This window comes from Haliotis rufescens, unplaced genomic scaffold, assembly GCF_023055435.1.
Source record: "Haliotis rufescens isolate VD_foot unplaced genomic scaffold, xgHalRufe1.0.p SCAF_10, whole genome shotgun sequence".
Classification (NCBI taxonomy): Eukaryota; Metazoa; Mollusca; class Gastropoda; order Lepetellida; family Haliotidae; genus Haliotis; species Haliotis rufescens.
This window is the reverse complement of record NW_025963780.1, coordinates 34,169,803-34,189,253: the sequence shown is the minus strand read 5'-3', so window position 1 is coordinate 34,189,253 and position 19,451 is coordinate 34,169,803. Positions and strand designations below refer to the sequence as shown.

The following is a 19,451-nucleotide window of genomic DNA, read 5'->3' as shown; positions in this document are numbered from 1 at the left end:
ACTGTTCAGTCGTAATCATTCTTCCGTGCAAGGTATCCGTTCACTCTGGCCACAATTCGCTGTGCAGACTTGCATCCCTTGATCGTGGGTTCGAATCCTGATTCTAGATTTCTAGGTTTGTCAGCACCATACTCGCGCTCGTAGGTTTCACCGAAGTGGTAAACGTCTGAGACCTGCATCACTTCGGGCTTTCCTCCCACATGAAACTGACACGTCGTCCGGGTATGAATAGGTCTGCGGCAACCCATGCTTGCCGTAAATGGCAACTATGCTTGTCGTAAGATACGACTAACGGGATCGGGGGGTCAGGCTCGCTGACTTGGTTGATGCATGTCATCGTATCCCAATTGCGTGGATCGATGCTCATGATGTCGATCACTGGATTGGTCCAGGCTTGATTATTTACAGACCGCCGTCATATAGCTGGAATATTGCTAAGTGCGCGTTAAACAACAAACAACAACAACAACCCTTCTCCTTGACCATCTAACATGATAGGGCTACTGTCAATATCTTTCTAACTTCGAGTGGGTAAGTGTAGTTTTACGCCATATATAAAGTAGCTATATTCGGTATTCTGGGGTACACGAGAAATGGGCTTCACACTTTACACCTTTTGGGGAATCGAACCTGGACGTTCCGCGTGATGAGCGGGCCACCTCACCGACCCCTAATTATAAGTAATCATGTTTGAGTATGATAAAACCCCTAACGCCATTTGAGAGATATATATGGGGCGGTCGGGTAGCCTAGTGGTTAAAGCGTTCGCTCGTCACGCCGAAGACCCGGGTTCGATTCCCGACATGGGCACAATGTGTGACGCCCATTTCTGGTGTCCCTCGCCGTGATATTGCTGAAATATTGCCAAAAGCGGCGTAAAACCTCACTCACTCACTCACTCACTCACTCACTCACTCACCCACTCACCCACCCACCCACTCACTCACTCACTCACCCACTCACCCACTCACTCACCCACCCGGCCGACGGTACATGTTGTTACCTTGTATGAAGCTCGGCGTTAAGGAGCTAAATTAAACATGGACTGGTCGGCCCGGAGTTGGTAAACTGTGTCTGAGTGGGGTATTCATTTTAAACTGCGGCATTAGTCCGGACTAGTACAGGCAGCCGTGCATACACGGCCCTATAAGTTCAACTGTGACGTTCTAATAATAATAATCATCATCATCATCATAATAATAGAAACAATATGTGTACTTATATTGTGCTAAACTCGTAACACAAGGTGTATGCTCAAAGCGCTAACATCACCCCGGTTATCGGATCAGTGTCCACTCGATTTTGATTCTCAGCTCCCTTGGGAATATACAACCCAAACTGCCTGTCAGGCGCTGGGAAATCCAGAAATAGGCTTCCTGCCCATGTGGGGAATCGAACACGGGCCTTCGGCGTGACGAGAGAATGCTTTAACCACTAGACTACCACAACGCCCCTGTACGTTGGTTGGATCGGATAAGCCACAGGAACAACCTCTTTTTACACACAGAAATAAAACGCTAAACAAATGTTTACTTGGCTCACTCTTGCCCTTTTATCAGACACGGATTGTTCGTTGTTGCTGAAGAACCTCTTAATTGAGGTATTATCAGCTGAGAGCAAGAATATCAGCAATGTGGCCCATGTTTTATGCCACCCAAGCATCCAAACCACGTGTACAGTCAACAAAACATGGATGTTACCATGCCTCCCACCTTCAACACTCAGTACAGCGGAACCCCCTCTAACTGACACCTGGGGATTTCGCCATTTTGTCTTTTTCTCCTTGCTGACATCTCAGCTTTGTCTAATACATGTCTCACTTCCCCAACATAAACAGATCTCTGTTTTGTCTAATGCATGTCTCACCTCCCCAACATAAACATGATCTCTGTTTTGTCTAATGCATGTCTCACCTCCCCAACATGACAGATCTCTGCTTTGTCTAATGCATGTCTCACTTCCCCAACATAGACAGATCTCTGTTTTGTCTAATGCATGTCTCACTTCCCCAACATAGACAGATCTCTGTTTTGTCTAATGCTTGTCTCACTTCCCCAACATAGACAGATCTCTGTTGTGTCTAATGCATATCTCACCTCCCCAACATAGACAGATCTCTGCTTTGTCTAATGCATGTCTCACCTCCCCAACATAGACATATCTCTGTTTTATCTCATGCACGTCTCACCTCCACAACATGACAGATCTCTGTTTTGTCTAATGCACGTCTCACCTCCCCAACATGACAGATCTCTGTTTTGTCTAATGCATGTCTCACCTCCCCAACATAGACAGATCTCTGTTTTGTCTAATGCATGTCTCACTTCCCCAACATAGTCAGATCTCTGTTTTGTCTAATGCATGTCTCACTTCCCCAACATAGACAGATCTCTGTTTTGTCTAATGCATGTCTCACCTCCCCAACATAGACAGATCTCTGTTTTGTCTAATGCATGTCTCACCTCCCCAACATAGACAGATCTCTGTTTTGTCTAATGCATGTCTCACTTCCCCAACATAGACAGATCTCTGTTTTGTGTAATACATGTCTCACTTCCCCAACATAGACAGATCTCTGTTTTGTCTAATGCATGTCTCACTTCCCCAACATAGACAGATCTCTGTTTTGTCTAATGCATGTCTCACCTCCCCAACATGACAGATCTCTGTTTTGTCTAATGCATGTCTCACCTCCCCAACATAGACAGATCTCTGTTTTGTCAAATGCATGTCTCACCTCCCCAACATAGACAGATCTCTGTTTTGTCTAATGCATGTCTCACTTCCCCAACATAGACAGATCTCTGTTTTGTCCAATGCATGTCTCACCTCCCCAACATAGACAGATCACTGTTTTGTCTAATGCATGTCTCACCTCCCCAACATAGACAGACTTCTGTTTTGTGTAATACATGTCTCACTTCCCCAACATAGACAGATCTCTGTTTTGTCTAATGCATGTCTCACCTCCCCAACATAGACAGATCTCTGTTTTGTCTAATGCATGTCTCACCTCCCCAACATAGACAGATCTCTGTTTTGTCTAATGCATGTCTCACCTCCCCAACATAGACTGATCTCTGTTTTGTCTAATGCATGTCTCACCTCCCCAACATAGACTGATCTCTGTTTTGTCTAATGCATGTCTCACCTCCCCAACATAGACAGATCTCTGTTTTGTGTAATACATGTCTCACCTCCCCAACATAGACAGATCTCTGTTTTGTCTAATGCATGTCTCACCTCCCCAACATAGACAGATCTCTGTTTTGTGTAATACATGTCTCACCTCCCCAACATAAACATGATCTCTGTTTTGTCTAATGCATGTCTCACCTCCCCAACATAGACAGATCTCTGTTTTGTCAAATGCATGTCTCACCTCCCCAACATAGACAGATCTCTGTTTTGTCTAATGCATGTCTCACTTCCCCAACATAGACAGATCTCTGTTTTGTCCAATGCATATCTCACCTCCCCAACATAGACAGATCACTGTTTTGTCTAATGCATGTCTCACCTCCCCAACATAGACAGATCTCTGTTTTGTGTAATACATGTCTCACTTCCCCAACATAGACAGATCTCTGTTTTGTCTAATGCATGTCTCACCTCCCCAACATAGACAGATCTCTGTTTTGTCTAATGCATGTCTCACCTCCCCAACATAGACAGATCTCTGTTTTGTCTAATGCATGTCTCACCTCCCCAACATAGACAGATCTCTGTTTTGTGTAATACATGTCTCACCTCCCCAACATAAACATGATCTCTGTTTTGTCTAATGCATGTCTCACCTCCCCAACATAGACTGATCTCTGTTTTGTCTAATGCATGTCTCACCTCCCCAACATAGACAGATCTCTGTTTTGTCTAATGCATGTCTCAACTCCCCAACATAAACATGATCTCTGTTTTGTCTAATGCATGTCTCACCTCCCCAACATAAACATGATCTCTGTTTTGTCTAATGCATGTCTCACCTCCCCAACATAGACTGATCTCTGTTTTGTCTAATGCATGTCTCACCTCCCCAACATAGACAGATCTCTGTTTTGTGTAATACATGTCTCACCTCCCCAACATAAACACATGATCTCTGTTTTGTCTAATGCATGTCTCACCTCCCCAACATAAACATGATCTCTGTTTTGTCTAATGCATGTCTCACCTCCCCAACATAAACATGATCTCTGTTTTGTCTAATGCATGTCTCACCTCCCCAACATAGACTGATCTCTGTTTTGTCTAATGCATGTCTCACCTCCCCAACATAGACAGATCTCTGTTTTGTGTAATACATGTCTCACCTCCCCAACATAAACACATGATCTCTGTTTTGTCTAATGCATGTCTCACTTCCCCAACATAAACACATGATCTCTGTTTCGTCTAATGCATGTCTCACCTCCCCAACATAGACAGATCACTGTTTTGTCTAATGCATGTCTCACCTCCCCAACATAGACAGATCTCTGTTTTGTCTAATGCATGTCTCACTTCCCCAACATAGACAGATCTCTGTTTTGTGTAATACATGTCTCACTTCCCCAACATAGACAGATCTCTGTTTTGTCTAATGCATGTCTCACTTCCCCAACATGACAGATCTCTGTTTTGTCTAATGCATGTCTCACCTCCCCAACATAGACAGATCTCTGTTTTGTCTAATGCATGTCTCACCTCCCCAACATAGACAGATCTCTGTTTTGTCTAATGCATGTCTCACCTCCCCAACATAGACAGATCTCTGTTTTGTCTAATGCATGTCTCACCTCCCCAACATAGACTGATCTCTGTTTTGTCTAATGCATGTCTCACCTCCCCAACATAGACTGATCTCTGTTTTGTCTAATGCATGTCTCACCTCCCCAACATAAACATGATCTCTGTTTTGTCTAATGCATGTCTCACCTCGCAGGGGTCGAACACGGACTGTTATCCAGAACAGCGAACACACTAATCAGGGCGCCACAAGAGGGCGTGTCACACATTACAGAGGTCGAACACGGACTGTTATCCAGAACAGTGAACACACTAATCAGGGCGCCACAAGAGGGCGTGTCACACATTACAGGGGTCGAACGCGGACTGTTATCCAGAACAGTGAACACACTAATCAGGGCGCCACATGGGGGCGTGTCACACCTCACAGGGGTCGAACACGGACTGTGAGCCGGAACAGCGAACACATTAATAATATGGCCACTTAGCAGTGCTATATTCACTTACCAAAGGCCTGACCCCGATCACAAAGCGGACGCGGATTTAATACTTGCCATCAACATTTAACTCATGTATTGATTGATAACTACTCTGTTTATTTTGCTGGGATATTTGATCATAATACGTGAAGACTTCAAGTAAATATCCTTCTCTCAGAAACAAATGTCTGTCAAAAAGCTTGTAAGCGATCAATTCTAGCAAAGGTGACTTGTTCTGCACTTGTATTAGGGACTTGTTTTGTTTATTTGTTGATCAACGCCGAACTCACCAAAACTCCAAATAAATGACGGCGGTCTGCAGATAATCGACCAGACAAACCAGTGTTTAACATCATGAGCATCGGTCTACGCATTTGGGATGGCATGACATGCATCAACCAAGTCAGCGAACCTGACCGCCCGACCCCGGTGGTTGTAAGCGAGTGAGTGAGTAAGTGTGTGTCTATTGTATCAAATGTTGAATCGGGGAACACCAGAATCTGTTCATCTGTAAAGGGTTCGAACTCGGTCTTTTTCATCAGTAATCATGGTGTTCTTTTGCCCAACATCAGTGTTTGTTTGTTTGCTTATTTGTTTTTTAACGCCGCACTGGGCAATATTCCAGCTATATGACGGCAATTTGTAAATAATCGAGTCTGACCAGAAAATCCAGTGATTGACCTCATGAGCAATTGGGATACGGTGACATTTGGATCTTACGACAAGCATCTATATAGTCGCCTTTTACGGCAAGGATGGGTTGCTGAGGACCTATTCTACCCCGGATCTTTACAGGTCTGAGAGAGATTTTGGACATTGCAGATAGAAACTGATGGCGATTCAACATATTGCGTACATGATGATGATGATGATGATGATGATGATAATGAACAGGAGGAGGAGGAGGAGGAGGATTGGCACGTGGGATGTGTGTATTACTTTTCACTGAAGACCCCCGAAGACGCTGTAAACCAATCGTTCACTCTATTTTCATTTTCATTCAAGCATTTATCGGTGATATATTGTCGTGAGAGGTTGGGTGTCATAAACAATCACCAAACTTAGTTTCCGCTTCAGTGAAGCCCCATACAGGGCTTCCAACCAGTCATACGCTGACCTCGCAGGAATATAATTTTCACTCCCTCTTGTTCTTAGAATGCGAAATCCTTGCCATCGAAATGACGTGTTATTGATATAGGCGTTGGATGCGTATCTTGGTCAGACACGGGCTGGTCAAGGGGGGCCAGGAGAATGAAGCAGTACTTATAGCATCACAGTCCTCTATCCCCGATCTATACCATGTCTCGCATGGGCTGACCTCGCTGAGATTAGCGACCCCGTCCACGTCCCCTCCTCATCAGCTGCGGCTGTCGACAACCCCGCTCTGGACGGAGATACTCATCACATTTATTACACAATAAACAATAAGCTTTGACGTGGAGCTATTTACTGGGAGTTTAGACTCGAATGTATGGGGCTATTGGTGGGATTGAACTGTCGTCCTTGATTGTCCTCGTGGGACGATGTGCTGGGACGTGGAATGTTGTGGGAAACTTGGACACCGTGTCTGGAGGTGCAGTTTGGACACTCAGTGAGTTGGTGGGTGAGTTGGTGGGTGAGTTGGTGGGTGAGTTGGTGGGTGGGCTTTTGAGCGTGTTTGTGAGTGAGTTAATAAGAGTGTTTGTGTGAGTGAGTTGGCGAGTGAGGTGATGGGTGCGTGAGGTAGTGAGTGTGTTAGTGGGTTCTTTGTTGAGTGAGTGAGTTAGTGCGGGAGTTATTGAGTCATTTGGTGGGTGAGTTGGTGAGTTATTTGGAGAGTGAGTTAGTGAGTGAGTTAATGAGTGAGTTGGCGAGTGTGTTAGTGAGTTGACGAGTGAGTTAGTGAGTGAGTTGGTGGGTGAGTTGGTGAGTGATTTTGATGAGTGAGTTGGTGAGTGAGTGAGTTTGGTTAACACCGCACGGAACTATCTTTCGACTACGTCACGGCGTCTTAATGTTGGAGGAAAACCAAAAGGGTGGGATGTTTTTTTGTTGTTGTTCAACTTACTCAGCAATACTTCAGCAATACTTCAGCAATACTTCAGCAATACTTACCCTCACGCAGCAATACCTCAGCTATATGACAGCAGCATAGTCGACTACCGGGTACCCACTTGCTACCTAGATCTGCACGCTGAGACCAGGTATTGTGTGTACTGACGGGATCGGGTGGTCAGGCTCGCTGACTTGGTTGATGCATGTCATTGTATACCAAGTGCGTATCGATGCTCATGATGTCAATCACTTGATTGCCTGGTCCAGACTCGACTATTTACAGACCGCAGTCATAAAAGCTGTAACATGTAACACACATACAAAGTGGTGTTATACTGAGATTTTGTCTGTGTGTAAGTAGAATAATCACTAACGACTACATCGGCATGCAAAGTTTCCAGAAAAAATAGTGTTTTAAATTTCTTGAATGAAACTTGCTTGGGATGTGTTACGATTAGATTGGAAGCTGTCCCTGTGTCAGGTATTAATTTTAAAGAATAGTAATTTAAAAAAGAAATATTCGTTTCCGCTTCCCCTCTTCCTCTTTTTGTGTGTTCCGAATGCATTCAAACCTTAATATAGTATCTTGTTGAGACATTGTTACCTTTAAGTAAGGATAAGATAAATGGATGAACAACTTCTTTTTTACAATTAGGAGCGACGTTTCGGTGCAGGTTCTCACACCGTTGTGAAACAACCTCCACCGACACGTCGCTCCTAATTGTAATAAAGAAGTTGTTCATCCATATATCTTATCCTTATTTAGTACTTCAACTTCTAAATGCCTCTCAAAGAAGTTATTGTTACCTTTGTTTATTTTGTTGCATTGTGTATGTTTACTTGTTTATGGTTATTTGAAGCGTTATTTTCATGTTGTCACAATAAACAGGCTGATCCAGCCAGTCTCCCTTTATAACGTATGAGAACATGTCTTAACAGCATATCAACAATGTTTTCAATGGTGTTTAGATTTATCATTGTAAATAGCTGAGAGTGCGGGTTCGTCAGGTGTAGAGCTATTTTGGTCATCTTTTAACATCTTCTTTGTCAACAATTAGTTTTCATTAACAGCAGTTACACCCATCGTTCTTCCCCTCCATGTTTCGTCTCAGGAAAATGCGACTGGGCCTGTGTGACGCTTACTCAAGATCATCTACATCGCCCTGACTTGGGAGAAATAACATAACACCCAAACATCTCAATAAATAACATGGTGACGTAGTGGCTGAAATTGCAGTGCATGAACTTCAATTCATGTTGGAAGCAATTAAAACATGTCCCAGAAAATGTAGTTCGCACGAAATACAAGATCGGCGTTATGCCAGTGCTGTAATGAGACGCACTCGGAGAGATAAACAAGATCCAGAGAAGTACAGCGGTAGTTAAACAGTTCCACTGGGCAGGTCATCGCTTTCTGGTGTTTGGCATTCCTTTAATATATTAATTTGTGAAGGAACGCACACATCGCCTCCAGGTGAATAATTGTCAGTCAGTGAGTGAGATAAAACGCACTAGTCAGCAATTTCACCGCTCTATCGCGACGGGTTATAAATAAGCACTGGTTGGTTGGTTGTTGTTTAACGCCGCACTCAGCTATATTCCACCTATATGACGGCGGTCTGTAAATAATAGAGTCTGGACCAGACAATCCAGTGATTAACACCATGAGCATCGATCCATGCAATTGGGATACGATGACATGCATCAACCAAGTCAGCGAGCCTGACCACCCGATCCCGTTAGTCGCCTCTTACGACAAGCATAGTCGCCTTTTACGGCAAGTATGGGTTGCTGAATACCTATTCTATCCCGGATCTTCACAGGTCTGTAAATAAGCGAGTCTGGACAAGGCCAACCGATGACCAGAAGCCTGAGCAACGATCCACGTCATCGGGCTCACTGATGCGCAATCAGCCAGATCACAGATGCTGAACAACCAATCCCCATTGTTCTCAGAGAAGCCAGGGCAACTGGCGACCTAATCTGAGCCGGAAGTACTACAGGGAGGTCGGTCTGGTGCGGTAACATCTCCCTGGGAGTAAAGTAATACTCAAACCACCCAGGGATGCCACCATGCTGTATAGATAGGGAGGGATGCCACCATGTTGTATAGATAGGGAGGGGTGCCACCATGATGTATAGATAGGGAGGGATGCCACCATGTTGTATAGATAGGGAGGGATGCCACCATGCTGTATAGATAGGGAGGGATGCCACCATGGTGTATAGATAGGGAGGGATGCCACCATGTTGTATAGATAGGGAGGGGTGCCACCATGCTGTATAGATAGGGAGGGATGCCACCATGTTGTATAGATAGGGAGGGATGCCACCATGTTGTATAGATAGGGAGGGGTGCCACCATGCTGTATAGATAGGGAGGGGTGCCACCATGTTGTATAGATAGGGAGGGATGCCACCATGGTGTATAGATAGGGAGGGATGCCACCATGGTGTATAGATAGAGAGGGATGCCACCATGTTGTATAGATAGGGGAGGGATGCCACCATGCTGTATAGATAGGGAGGGATGCCACCATGTTGTATAGATAGGGAGGGATGCCACCATGTTGTATAGATAGGGAGGGATGCCACCATGCTGTATAGATAGGGAGGGATGCCACCATGGTGTATAGATAGGGAGGGGTGCCACCATGTTGTATAGATAGGGAGGGATGCCACCATGTTGTATAGATAGGGAGGGATGCCACCATGCTGTATAGATAGGGAGGGATGCCACCATGCTGTATAGATAGGGAGGGTTGCCAACATGCTGTATAGATAGGGAGGGATGCCACCATGTTGTATAGATAGGGAGGGATGCCACCATGTTGTATAGATAGGGAGGGATGCCACCATGCTGTATAGATAGGGGAGGGATGCCACCATGGTGTATAGATAGGGAGGGATGTCAACATGTTGTATAGATAGGGAGGGATGCCACCATGCTGTATAGATAGGGAGGGATGCCACCATGTTGTATAGATAGGGAGGGATGTCACCATGTTGTATAGATAGAGAGGAATGCCATCATGTTGTATAGATAGAGAGGGATGCCACCATGTTGTATAGATAGGGAGGGGTGCCACCAGGTTGTATAGATAGGGAGGGGTGCCACCATGGTGTATAGATAGGGGAGGGATGCCACCATGTTGTATAGATAGGGAGGGATGCCACCATGTTGTATAGATAGGGGAGGGATGCCACCATGTTGTATAGATAGGGAGGGATGCCACCATGTTGTATAGATAGGGAGGGATGCCACCAGGTTGTATGGATAGGGAGGGTTGCCCCCATGGTGTATAGATAGGGAGGGATGCCACCATGGTGTATAGATAGGGAGGGGTGCCACCATGATGTATAGATAGGGAGGGATGCCACCATGTTGTATAGATAGGGAGGGATACCACCATGCTGTATAGATAGGGGAGGGATGCACCATGTTGTATAGATAGGGGAGGGATGCCACCATGTTGTATAGATAGGGAGGGATGCCACCATGTTGTATAGATAGGGAGGGATGCCACCATGTTGTATAGATAGGGGAGGGATGCCACCATGCTGTATAGATAGGGAGGGATGCCACCATGTTGTATAGATAGGGGAGGGATGCCACCTTGTTGTATAGATAGGGGAGGGATGCCACCATGGTGTATAGATAGGGGAGGGATGCCACCATGGTGTATAGATAGGGAGGGGTGCCACCATGGTGTATAGATAGGGAGGGATGCAACCATGGTGTATAGATAGGGAGGGATGCCACCATGTTGTATAGATAGGGGAGGGATGCACCATGTTGTATAGATAGGGGAGGGATGCCACCATGTTGTATAGATAGGGAGGGATGCCACCATGTTGTATAGATAGGGAGGGATGCCACCATGTTGTATAGATAGGGAGGGATGCCACCAGGTTGTATGAATAGGGAGGGTTGCCCCCATGGTGTATAGATAGGGGAGGGATGCCACCATGGTGTATAGATAGGGAGGGGTGCCACCATGGTGTATAGATAGGGAGGGATGCCACCATGTTGTATAGATAGGGAGGGATACCACCATGCTGTATAGATAGGGGAGGGATGCACCATGTTGTATAGATAGGGGAGGGATGCCACCATGTTGTATAGATAGGGAGGGATGCCACCATGTTGTATAGATAGGGAGGGATGCCACCATGTTGTATAGATAGGGGAGGGATGCCACCATGCTGTATAGATAGGGAGGGATGCCACCATGTTGTATAGATAGGGGAGGGATGCCACCATGTTGTATAGATAGGGGAGGGATGCCACCATGGTGTATAGATAGGGGAGGGATGCCACCATGGTGTATAGATAGGGGAGGAATGCCACCATGTTGTATAGATAGGGAGGGATGCCACCATGTTGTATAGATAGGGGAGGGATGCCACCATGTTGTATAGATAGGGAGGGATGCCACCATGGTGTATAGATAGGGAGGGGTGCCACCATGGTGTATAGATAGGGAGGGATGCAACCATGGTGTATAGATAGGGAGGGATGCACCATGTTGTATAGATAGGGGAGGGATGCCACCATGTTGTATAGATAGGGAGGGATGCCACCAGGTTGTATAGATAGGGAGGGATGCCACCATGTTATATAGATAGGGGAGGGATGCCACCATGTTGTATAGATAGGGAGGGATGCCACCATGGTGTATAGATAGGGAGGGATGCCACCAGGTTGTATAGATAGGGAGGGGTGCCACCATGGTGTATAGATAGGGAGGGATGCCACCATGTTGTATAGATAGGGGAGGGATGCCACCATGGTGTATAGATAGGGGAGGGATGCCACCATGGTGTATAGGTAGGAAGGGGTGCCACCATGGTGTATAGATAGGGAGGGGTGCCACCATGGTGTATAGATAGGGGAGGGGTGCCACCATTGTGTATAGATAGGGAGGGATGCCACCATGCTGTATAGATGGGGGAGGAATGCCACCATTTTGTAAAGATAGGGAGGGGGGGATGTGTGTGTGTGTGTGTGGGGGGGGGGGGGGGGGGGGGGGGGGGGGATGCCACCATGTTTATCTGAAGTTCGGGAAACCTCATCTCCTCGGGAACGAAGGTTTAACAAATCGGATAGAGAAACACCTCAATAATGAGGTCCTTGAAATGGGAAGGGCAATGGTTTTATTAGAGGCACGTACATGAGTACGTGTGTGTTAGACTGACATTTAGTCCCAGAATAAAGTTATCTTATTTAAAAACATATATCGACAAAATAAAACAATTAAATCCAAATGTAGCCCAGAGCGGAGGTAATCAAGACTTGCCAAATCATTCTAGACTTAAGTTTGGCTCCCTTTTTAATTTATTCTTTTAGGTTTGGGAGACAGACTACACGTGAGAGTACGACACAGCTTATGTCTAGTGTTTAAGAGAAATTCCAAAGGAGTGAGAAGGATTTTACGAAGTAATTATTTCAGCAATACTACGGCGAGGACCCCTGAAAATGGTTTGTCTACCAGACCCAAGAGAATATGTTAAAAATCGGATCCAACTCAAGTCTAGATTGCCTCAGTCTGAAATTAAGCATATTTCTGGGCTCCATTTGGATTGTATTTTCTATTTTGTAGATACATATTTTTAAATAAGAGAACTTTATTTCTGGGCCTAAATGTTAGTCTAACCTGAATAGAGCTTTGCACTTTGTAGCTAAGGAACCGACCATTTGATATTCTGGGGTGGGGTGGATGGGTGGGGGGTAGGGGGAAATGGGATTTTGTATCTGAATTTGATATTTTTCGGCGTGAGGATCCCAAAGGCTTTGACCACTAAGCTACCCAGCCGCCGCTTTTTGCATTTAAACCATCGGAGAACAACCGCCTTCTTATTCAGAAGCGCACAGTGCGGAAACAGGGAGAGAATATTAACAATGTCTTTGTATCTCGATTTCGGAAATTCATTTAAACAACTGTGGGTTAACAAATGCCTTCCCACCATTACCGGTCGTGTCCTGATTGCTATGGCGGATCGAGTTTATTAGGGCAAATCAGTTAACGACTTTTGAGGACAAATCTTTGATTTCTTTGACTTGAGCACCCCAAGCATCCTCGATGCAATTGCCTGTAGTTGTCAACAGTCGGGCATCAAGTCACGTGAAGCCTAACGAAGACAGTAGACCAGTTGTTATATATCAAAGGAAATTCCTCTTAATTGGCTATTTCACCACTCCATGCATGGCGCCTCCGTCGGGTCGGTAAACGTTCTGGACAATTTCCAGGAATGGACAAATGTATTGGCAGTGACCAGCTAGCCAGTTCTGGCGTTATTCACACAACAAATAGTGTGTTGTATTGGTAAGGAAGTTTGGGCTGGGGCTCATACCAATACGGGTGTCCAGAGTGTACCGGGTGTCCAAGGTGTATCGGGTGTCCAGGGTGTACCGGGTGTCCTGGGCGTACCGGGTGTCAAAGATGTACCGGGTGTCCAAGGCGCAACGATCTGCATGCCGAGTTGCGGCACGTTTAGGCGTGTCAGGAACATATGGTCGTGGGTTCGAATCCCCGATTGGCTTTATTATATAGTCCTCCCAGATAAAACCTTAACGCGGTGATATAACTGCTCAAAGTGGCTTTAAACCAACTCACTTTTTCACCCTAATGGAGGCCTCCACTGAGATGCAGGGTGTACATGATGACAAATCTGATGGAACACACAAAAGATTTGGTGCTGGCAAAACAGGAATACTCATAGAATAGAATTTTATTGTACAAAAACGCCCACATGATACATCCTTACACTTCTGTCGGTTAACAAGACTGTCCAGATGAGACATCATTACCCTTCTGTCGGTTAACAAGACTGTCCAGATGAGACATCCTTACCCTTCTGTCGGTTAACAAGACTGTCCAGATGAGACATCCTTACCCTTCTGTCGGTTAACAAGACTGTCCAGGTGAGACACCCTTACCCTTCTGTCGGTTAACAAGACTGTCCAGATGATACATACTCTCCCTTCTGTCGGTTAACAAGACTGTCCAGATGAGACATCCTTACCCTTCTGTCGGTTAACAAGACTGTCCAGGTGAGACATCCTTACCCTTCCGTCGGTTAACAAGACTGTCCAGATGAGACATCCTTACCCTTTTGTCGGTTAACAAGACTGTCCAGGTGAGACACCCTTACCCTTCTGTCGGTTAACAAGACTGTCCAGATGAGACATCATCACCCTTCTGTCGGTTAACAAGACTGTCCAGATGAGACATCCTTACCCTTCTGTCGGTTAACAAGACTGTCCAGATGAGACATCCTTACCCTTCTGTCGGTTAACAAGACTGTCCAGGTGAGACACCCTTACCCTTCTGTCGGTTAACAAGACTGTCCAGATGATACATACTCTCCCTTCTGTCGGTTAACAAGACTGTCCAGATGAGACATCCTTACCCTTCTGTCGGTTAACAAGACTGTCCAGGTGAGACATCCTTACCCTTCCGTCGGTTAACAAGACTGTCCAGATGAGACATCCTTACCCTTTTGTCGGTTAACAAGACTGTCCAGGTGAGACACCCTTACCCTTCTGTCGGTTAACAAGACTGTCCAGATGAGACATCATCACCCTTCTGTCGGTTAACAAGACTGTCCAGATGAGACATCATCACCCTTCTGTCGGTTAACAAGACTGTCCAGATGATACATACTTTCCCTTCTGTCGGTTAACAAGACTGTCCAGATGATACATACTTTCCCTTCTGTCGGTTAACAAGACTGTCCAGATGATACATACTTTCCCTTCTGTCGGTTAACAAGACTGTCCAGATGAGACATCCTTACCCTTCTGTCGGTTAACAACACTGTCCAGATGATACATCATCACCCTTCTGTCGGTTAACAAGACTGTCCAGATGATACATACTTTCCCTTCTGTCGGTTAACAAGACTGTCCAGATGATACATACTTTCCCTTCTGTCGGTTAACAAGACTGTCCAGATGAGACATCATCACCCTTCTGTCGGTTAACAAGACTGTCCAGATGAGACATCCTTACCCTTCTGTCGGTTAACAACACTGTCCAGATGATACATTATCACCCTTCTGTCGGTTAACAAGACTGTCCAGATGATACATACTTTCCCTTCTGTCGGTTAACAAGACTGTCCAGATGATACATACTTTCCCTTCTGTCGGTTAACAAGACTGTCCAGATGATACATACTTTCCCTTCTGTCGGTTAACAAGACTGTCCAGATGAGACATCCTTACCCTTCTGTCGGTTAACAAGACTGGCCAGATGAGACATCCTTACCCTTCTGTCGGTTAACAAGACTGTCCAGATGAGACATCCTTATCCTTCTGTCGGTTAACAAGACTGTCCAGATGAGACATCCTTACCCTTTTGTCGGTTAACAAGACTGTCCAGATGAGACATCCTTATCCTTCTGTCGGTTAACAAGACTGTCCAGATGAGACATCCTTACCCTTCTTGTATAACTCCATCTTCAAGCAGCCAATAACACACATTTAGGTCCAACACACGGAACACCACAAATGTCGAGTCGTATATATTCTGATTGTTATGTTTGTTTGTTGTTTAACGCCGCACTCGGCAATATTCCAGCTATATGACGGCGGTCTGTAAACAATCGAGTCTGGACCACACAATTAAGTGACTGATATCATGAGCATCGATCCGCGCAATTGGGATACGATGACATGCATCAACCAAGTCAGCGAGCCTGACCACCCGATCCCGTTAGTCGCCTCTTACGACAAGCATAGACGCCTTTTACGTCAAACATGGGTTGCTGAAGACCTTTCTACCCCGGATCTTCACGAGTCCTGATCGTTATGAGTCAGTATTGAATATTTTGGGGAGAGGGGGCTTCCTGGGAGGGATGGTCGAGACGGACTAGTTTTGGTCGAACAAAAACCAAAGTCCATTTATTCAGGACACCCAATGGCAATCGTTTTGAGACCGCAGTCTAAATTATTGTTTCCAAACATAACCTTTCCATATTATACAAATATGATTATTATTGCAACGAAAGGCTGTCTGGGGTAAAACGGGAGTCAATGAGCTGTGCTGTGGATGCAAAAGAGGATTTCTAAAACAGATTTGCTGGACAGAGTGAGTGAGTGAGTGAGTGAGTTGGGTTTAACGCCGCTTTTAACAGTATTCCAGTAATATCACGGGGTGTTAGCTTAATGTGGGAGGAAAGCCCGAAGTGATGCAGGTCTTAGACGTTTACCACTTCGGTGAAACCCACGAGCACGGGTATGGTGCTGACAAACTTAGAAACATAATCGGGGCGAACCGGGATTCGAACCCACAATCATAGGTTTCTAGCGTGCCCAAGGGACGCAACCCTGCACAGCGAATCGCGGCGCCTTAGACGACTGGGCAACTGGACAGAAGGTAGCATTACGTATACAGTAAACTACGTTTATAACGAACTTAAAGGGACCACTAAATTTAGTTCGTAATAACCGTAGTTCGTTATAAGCACATACACAGCATATATTCATCAAATGGACGGGGCCAAAAACAGTTCGTTATATCCGTCAGTTCGTGTTCGTTATAAACGCAGTATACTGTATCTCTCTATTTCACTAGATGTCACATATACACAAGTTTACATTGAACTTGATTGGGGTCACGTTTACGTAACTAGACGGAAATAGCCATTAATAGTACATGCTAATCAAAAGAGGTAGAGGAAAACAGGATTTTTGTCATATGACTATAGACCCGTGAAGATCCGGGTTAGAAAAGGTCTTCAGCAACCTATGCTTATCGTAACAGACGATTATGCTTGTCGTTAGGGAGACTAACGGGATCGGGTGGTCAGGCTGGCTGACTTGGTTCATGCATGTCATCGTATCTCAATTGCGTGGATCGATGTTCATGATATCAATCACTGGATTGTCTGGTCCAGACTTGATTATTTGCAGCCCGTCGTCATATAGCTGGAACAGTGCTGAGTGCTCCGTTAAACAACAAACAAACCCTCATATTACCATAGTTAATTTGTCATGATTGGTGGATATTGCAAAACGGCCGTCCAGTTGTGGGTGTTCTTAAACTTGTTTTGAGTAGTATAGATGTTATCCTAGGATTGATTATAAAAAATCGGGCATTTGCGTAATGCTTCATGCAGTGGTTGTAATATACATGGTTGCCGCTTCACCTTAGACCACCAGTACATATATCTACAGAAACACACGCAACGGAATGCCGGGTCAGCATGGGCTCTATTGTATCAGCCTTGTCACTATATAGAGACGGCTGAAAAGGGATCGAGCGGTCACCCTCTGGCCCCTCGTGCACTGATGACGTGAATCGTTGCCATGCAACAGCATGTTTAGCATCACCTGCACACATTGAACACATCGAAATCACGGCGCTGACATTAATGGGTTTCCTACATTGTACCAATGATGGGAATCGAACCCGGGTTTTCTGTGTGTTTGTTTGTTGTTTAACGCCGCACTCAGCAATACTCCAGCTATATGACGGCGGTCTGTAAATAATAGAGTCTGGACCAGACAATCCAGTGATTAATATCATGAGCATCGATCCATGCAATATGGATACGATGACATGCATCAACCAAGTCAGCGAGCCTGACCACCCGATCCCGTTAGTAGCCTCTTACGACAAGTATAGTCGCCTTTTATGGCAAGCTGGGGTTGCTGAAGACCTATTCTACCCCGTGTAGAGTGCGTTAAACAAACAACCAATAACTGGATTGTCTGGTCCAGACTCGATTATTTACAGACCGCCGTCATATAGCTGGAATATTGATGAGTGCGGCGTAAAACAACATGAAACAAACAAGAAAGAAGGCAGTATCTGAAATAGGACGCATAGAATTTACCCTTTGCTATAATACAAAATGACGGTCAGGAGAAGGAGAAACACAACAGCCATGGCTAGTGCTACAACACACAACTATTTGAGGCTAACAAGTGTTACATTACTGCCAAAACTGCCATTGTACCTTTTCTAGTTAATGCATGCGAAACGAGAGGAAAATTCAAAATAATGCGTAGTACTGATTCTTAAGTATTTGGGGGCACGGGTGGCGGCGCCTTAGACGACTTGGCCACCCGTGCCCCCAAATTGGTATAGGCAACTTAGGCCAACCGAAGTATGACGTATTTCAGTTAACACATACCTACATTGTGAGGTGAGGTGAGGTGAGGTGAGGTGAGGTGAGGTGAGGTTTAACGTCACGTCCAAGATTATTGCACTTATATAGCGACGTGCATGCACGTGTATGTGTGTGTGTGGCTGCTTGTACTAATCCGGGCTGATGCCGATTTATAGTGCTAGCTCACTGAGATACCATGCCGCAGTTTAACATGAATACCCCACTCAGACACAGTATACTGACTCCGAGCCGACTTGTTTTAGCCCCTTTATGCCGAGCGATAACAGGGTAACAACAAGTACCATCTTTTAACGTCTTTTGGTATGACGCGGCCGGGGATCGAACCCCGGACCTTCCGCTCTCCGGGCGGACGCTCTACCATTAGACCACGGAGGCGCTCGGTTATACCTTGGTCAACACAGGTTCACCTGGGTCGGGGGCGGTAGGATAGCCGAGTGGTTAAAGCGTTCGCTCGTCACGCCAAAGACCGGGTTCGATTCCCCACATGGGTACAATGTGTGAAGCCCATTTCTGGTGTCCCCCGCCGTGATATTGCTGTAATATTGCTAAAAGCGGTGTAAAAGCAAACTCACCTGGGTCGTCCAGGGTTTTCAAATCAAATGCAATCAGTGATATTGTTCAGCGCAATAATACAACACAAGCCCCGCCACTCTAATATCAGCCAATCAGGAAACAGTACTCCGTTAGTGGGCGTGGACTAATTCTTTTCAGGTGAATGGCAACATGCGCAAAAAACTTGCAATTGGTTAGCAATAAAATGTCATGGACTCGCTTGCAATTTATTTATCGATGAGTGTACAAACATACATTGTCCAGATGTCTCAGCATCCCAAAGTGTTAACCCACCCACAGGTACTACATCCGAAATAGCTGCCTCCCTGACCCGAAGTAAACTGAGGAACAAAAGAAACTATACCTCTCAGTTGATTTTATCATATGTTTGATTTTCAGTTGGAAATCACTTGAGGTAGCAGTGTTACATAAAAAGATAACTGCATTGGCGCTTAGTCAGCACGCAAAGAAAACTTCTGCATGGTTCTATTTTGCAAGATATAATTTTCAAACTGTTAA

At 45.4% G+C, this 19,451-nt stretch overlaps 1 protein-coding gene across 1 annotated transcript; it reads right to left on the bottom strand.

The window, feature by feature from the left end:
- Positions 1-6,561: 6,561 nt before the first annotated feature.
- LOC125374672 (extensin-2-like) lies at positions 6,562-10,710 on the bottom strand. Its single transcript, XM_048385883.1, has 4 exons — positions 10,449-10,710; positions 10,241-10,362; positions 9,514-9,750; positions 6,562-6,588 (listed from the first exon to the last, which is right to left on the bottom strand). The coding sequence occupies exons 1-4, from the start codon at positions 10,708-10,710 to the stop codon at positions 6,562-6,564; spliced, it is 648 nt and encodes a 215-aa protein (XP_048241840.1).
- Between the last annotated feature and the right edge of the window lie 8,741 nt (positions 10,711-19,451).

Coding starts and splice junctions, on each gene's coding strand:
- LOC125374672 (XM_048385883.1), bottom strand. CDS start 10,710: ATGGTGGCATCCCTCCCCTATCTATACAACATGGTGCATCCCTCCCCT. Junction 10,363..10,448: donor TCCCTCCCTATCTATACAAC/ATGGTGGCATCC, acceptor CCCTATCTATAC/ACCATGGTGGCACCCCTCCC. Junction 9,751..10,240: donor CTCTCTATCTATACAACATG/GTGACATCCCTC, acceptor CTATCTATACAG/CATGGTGGCATCCCTCCCCT.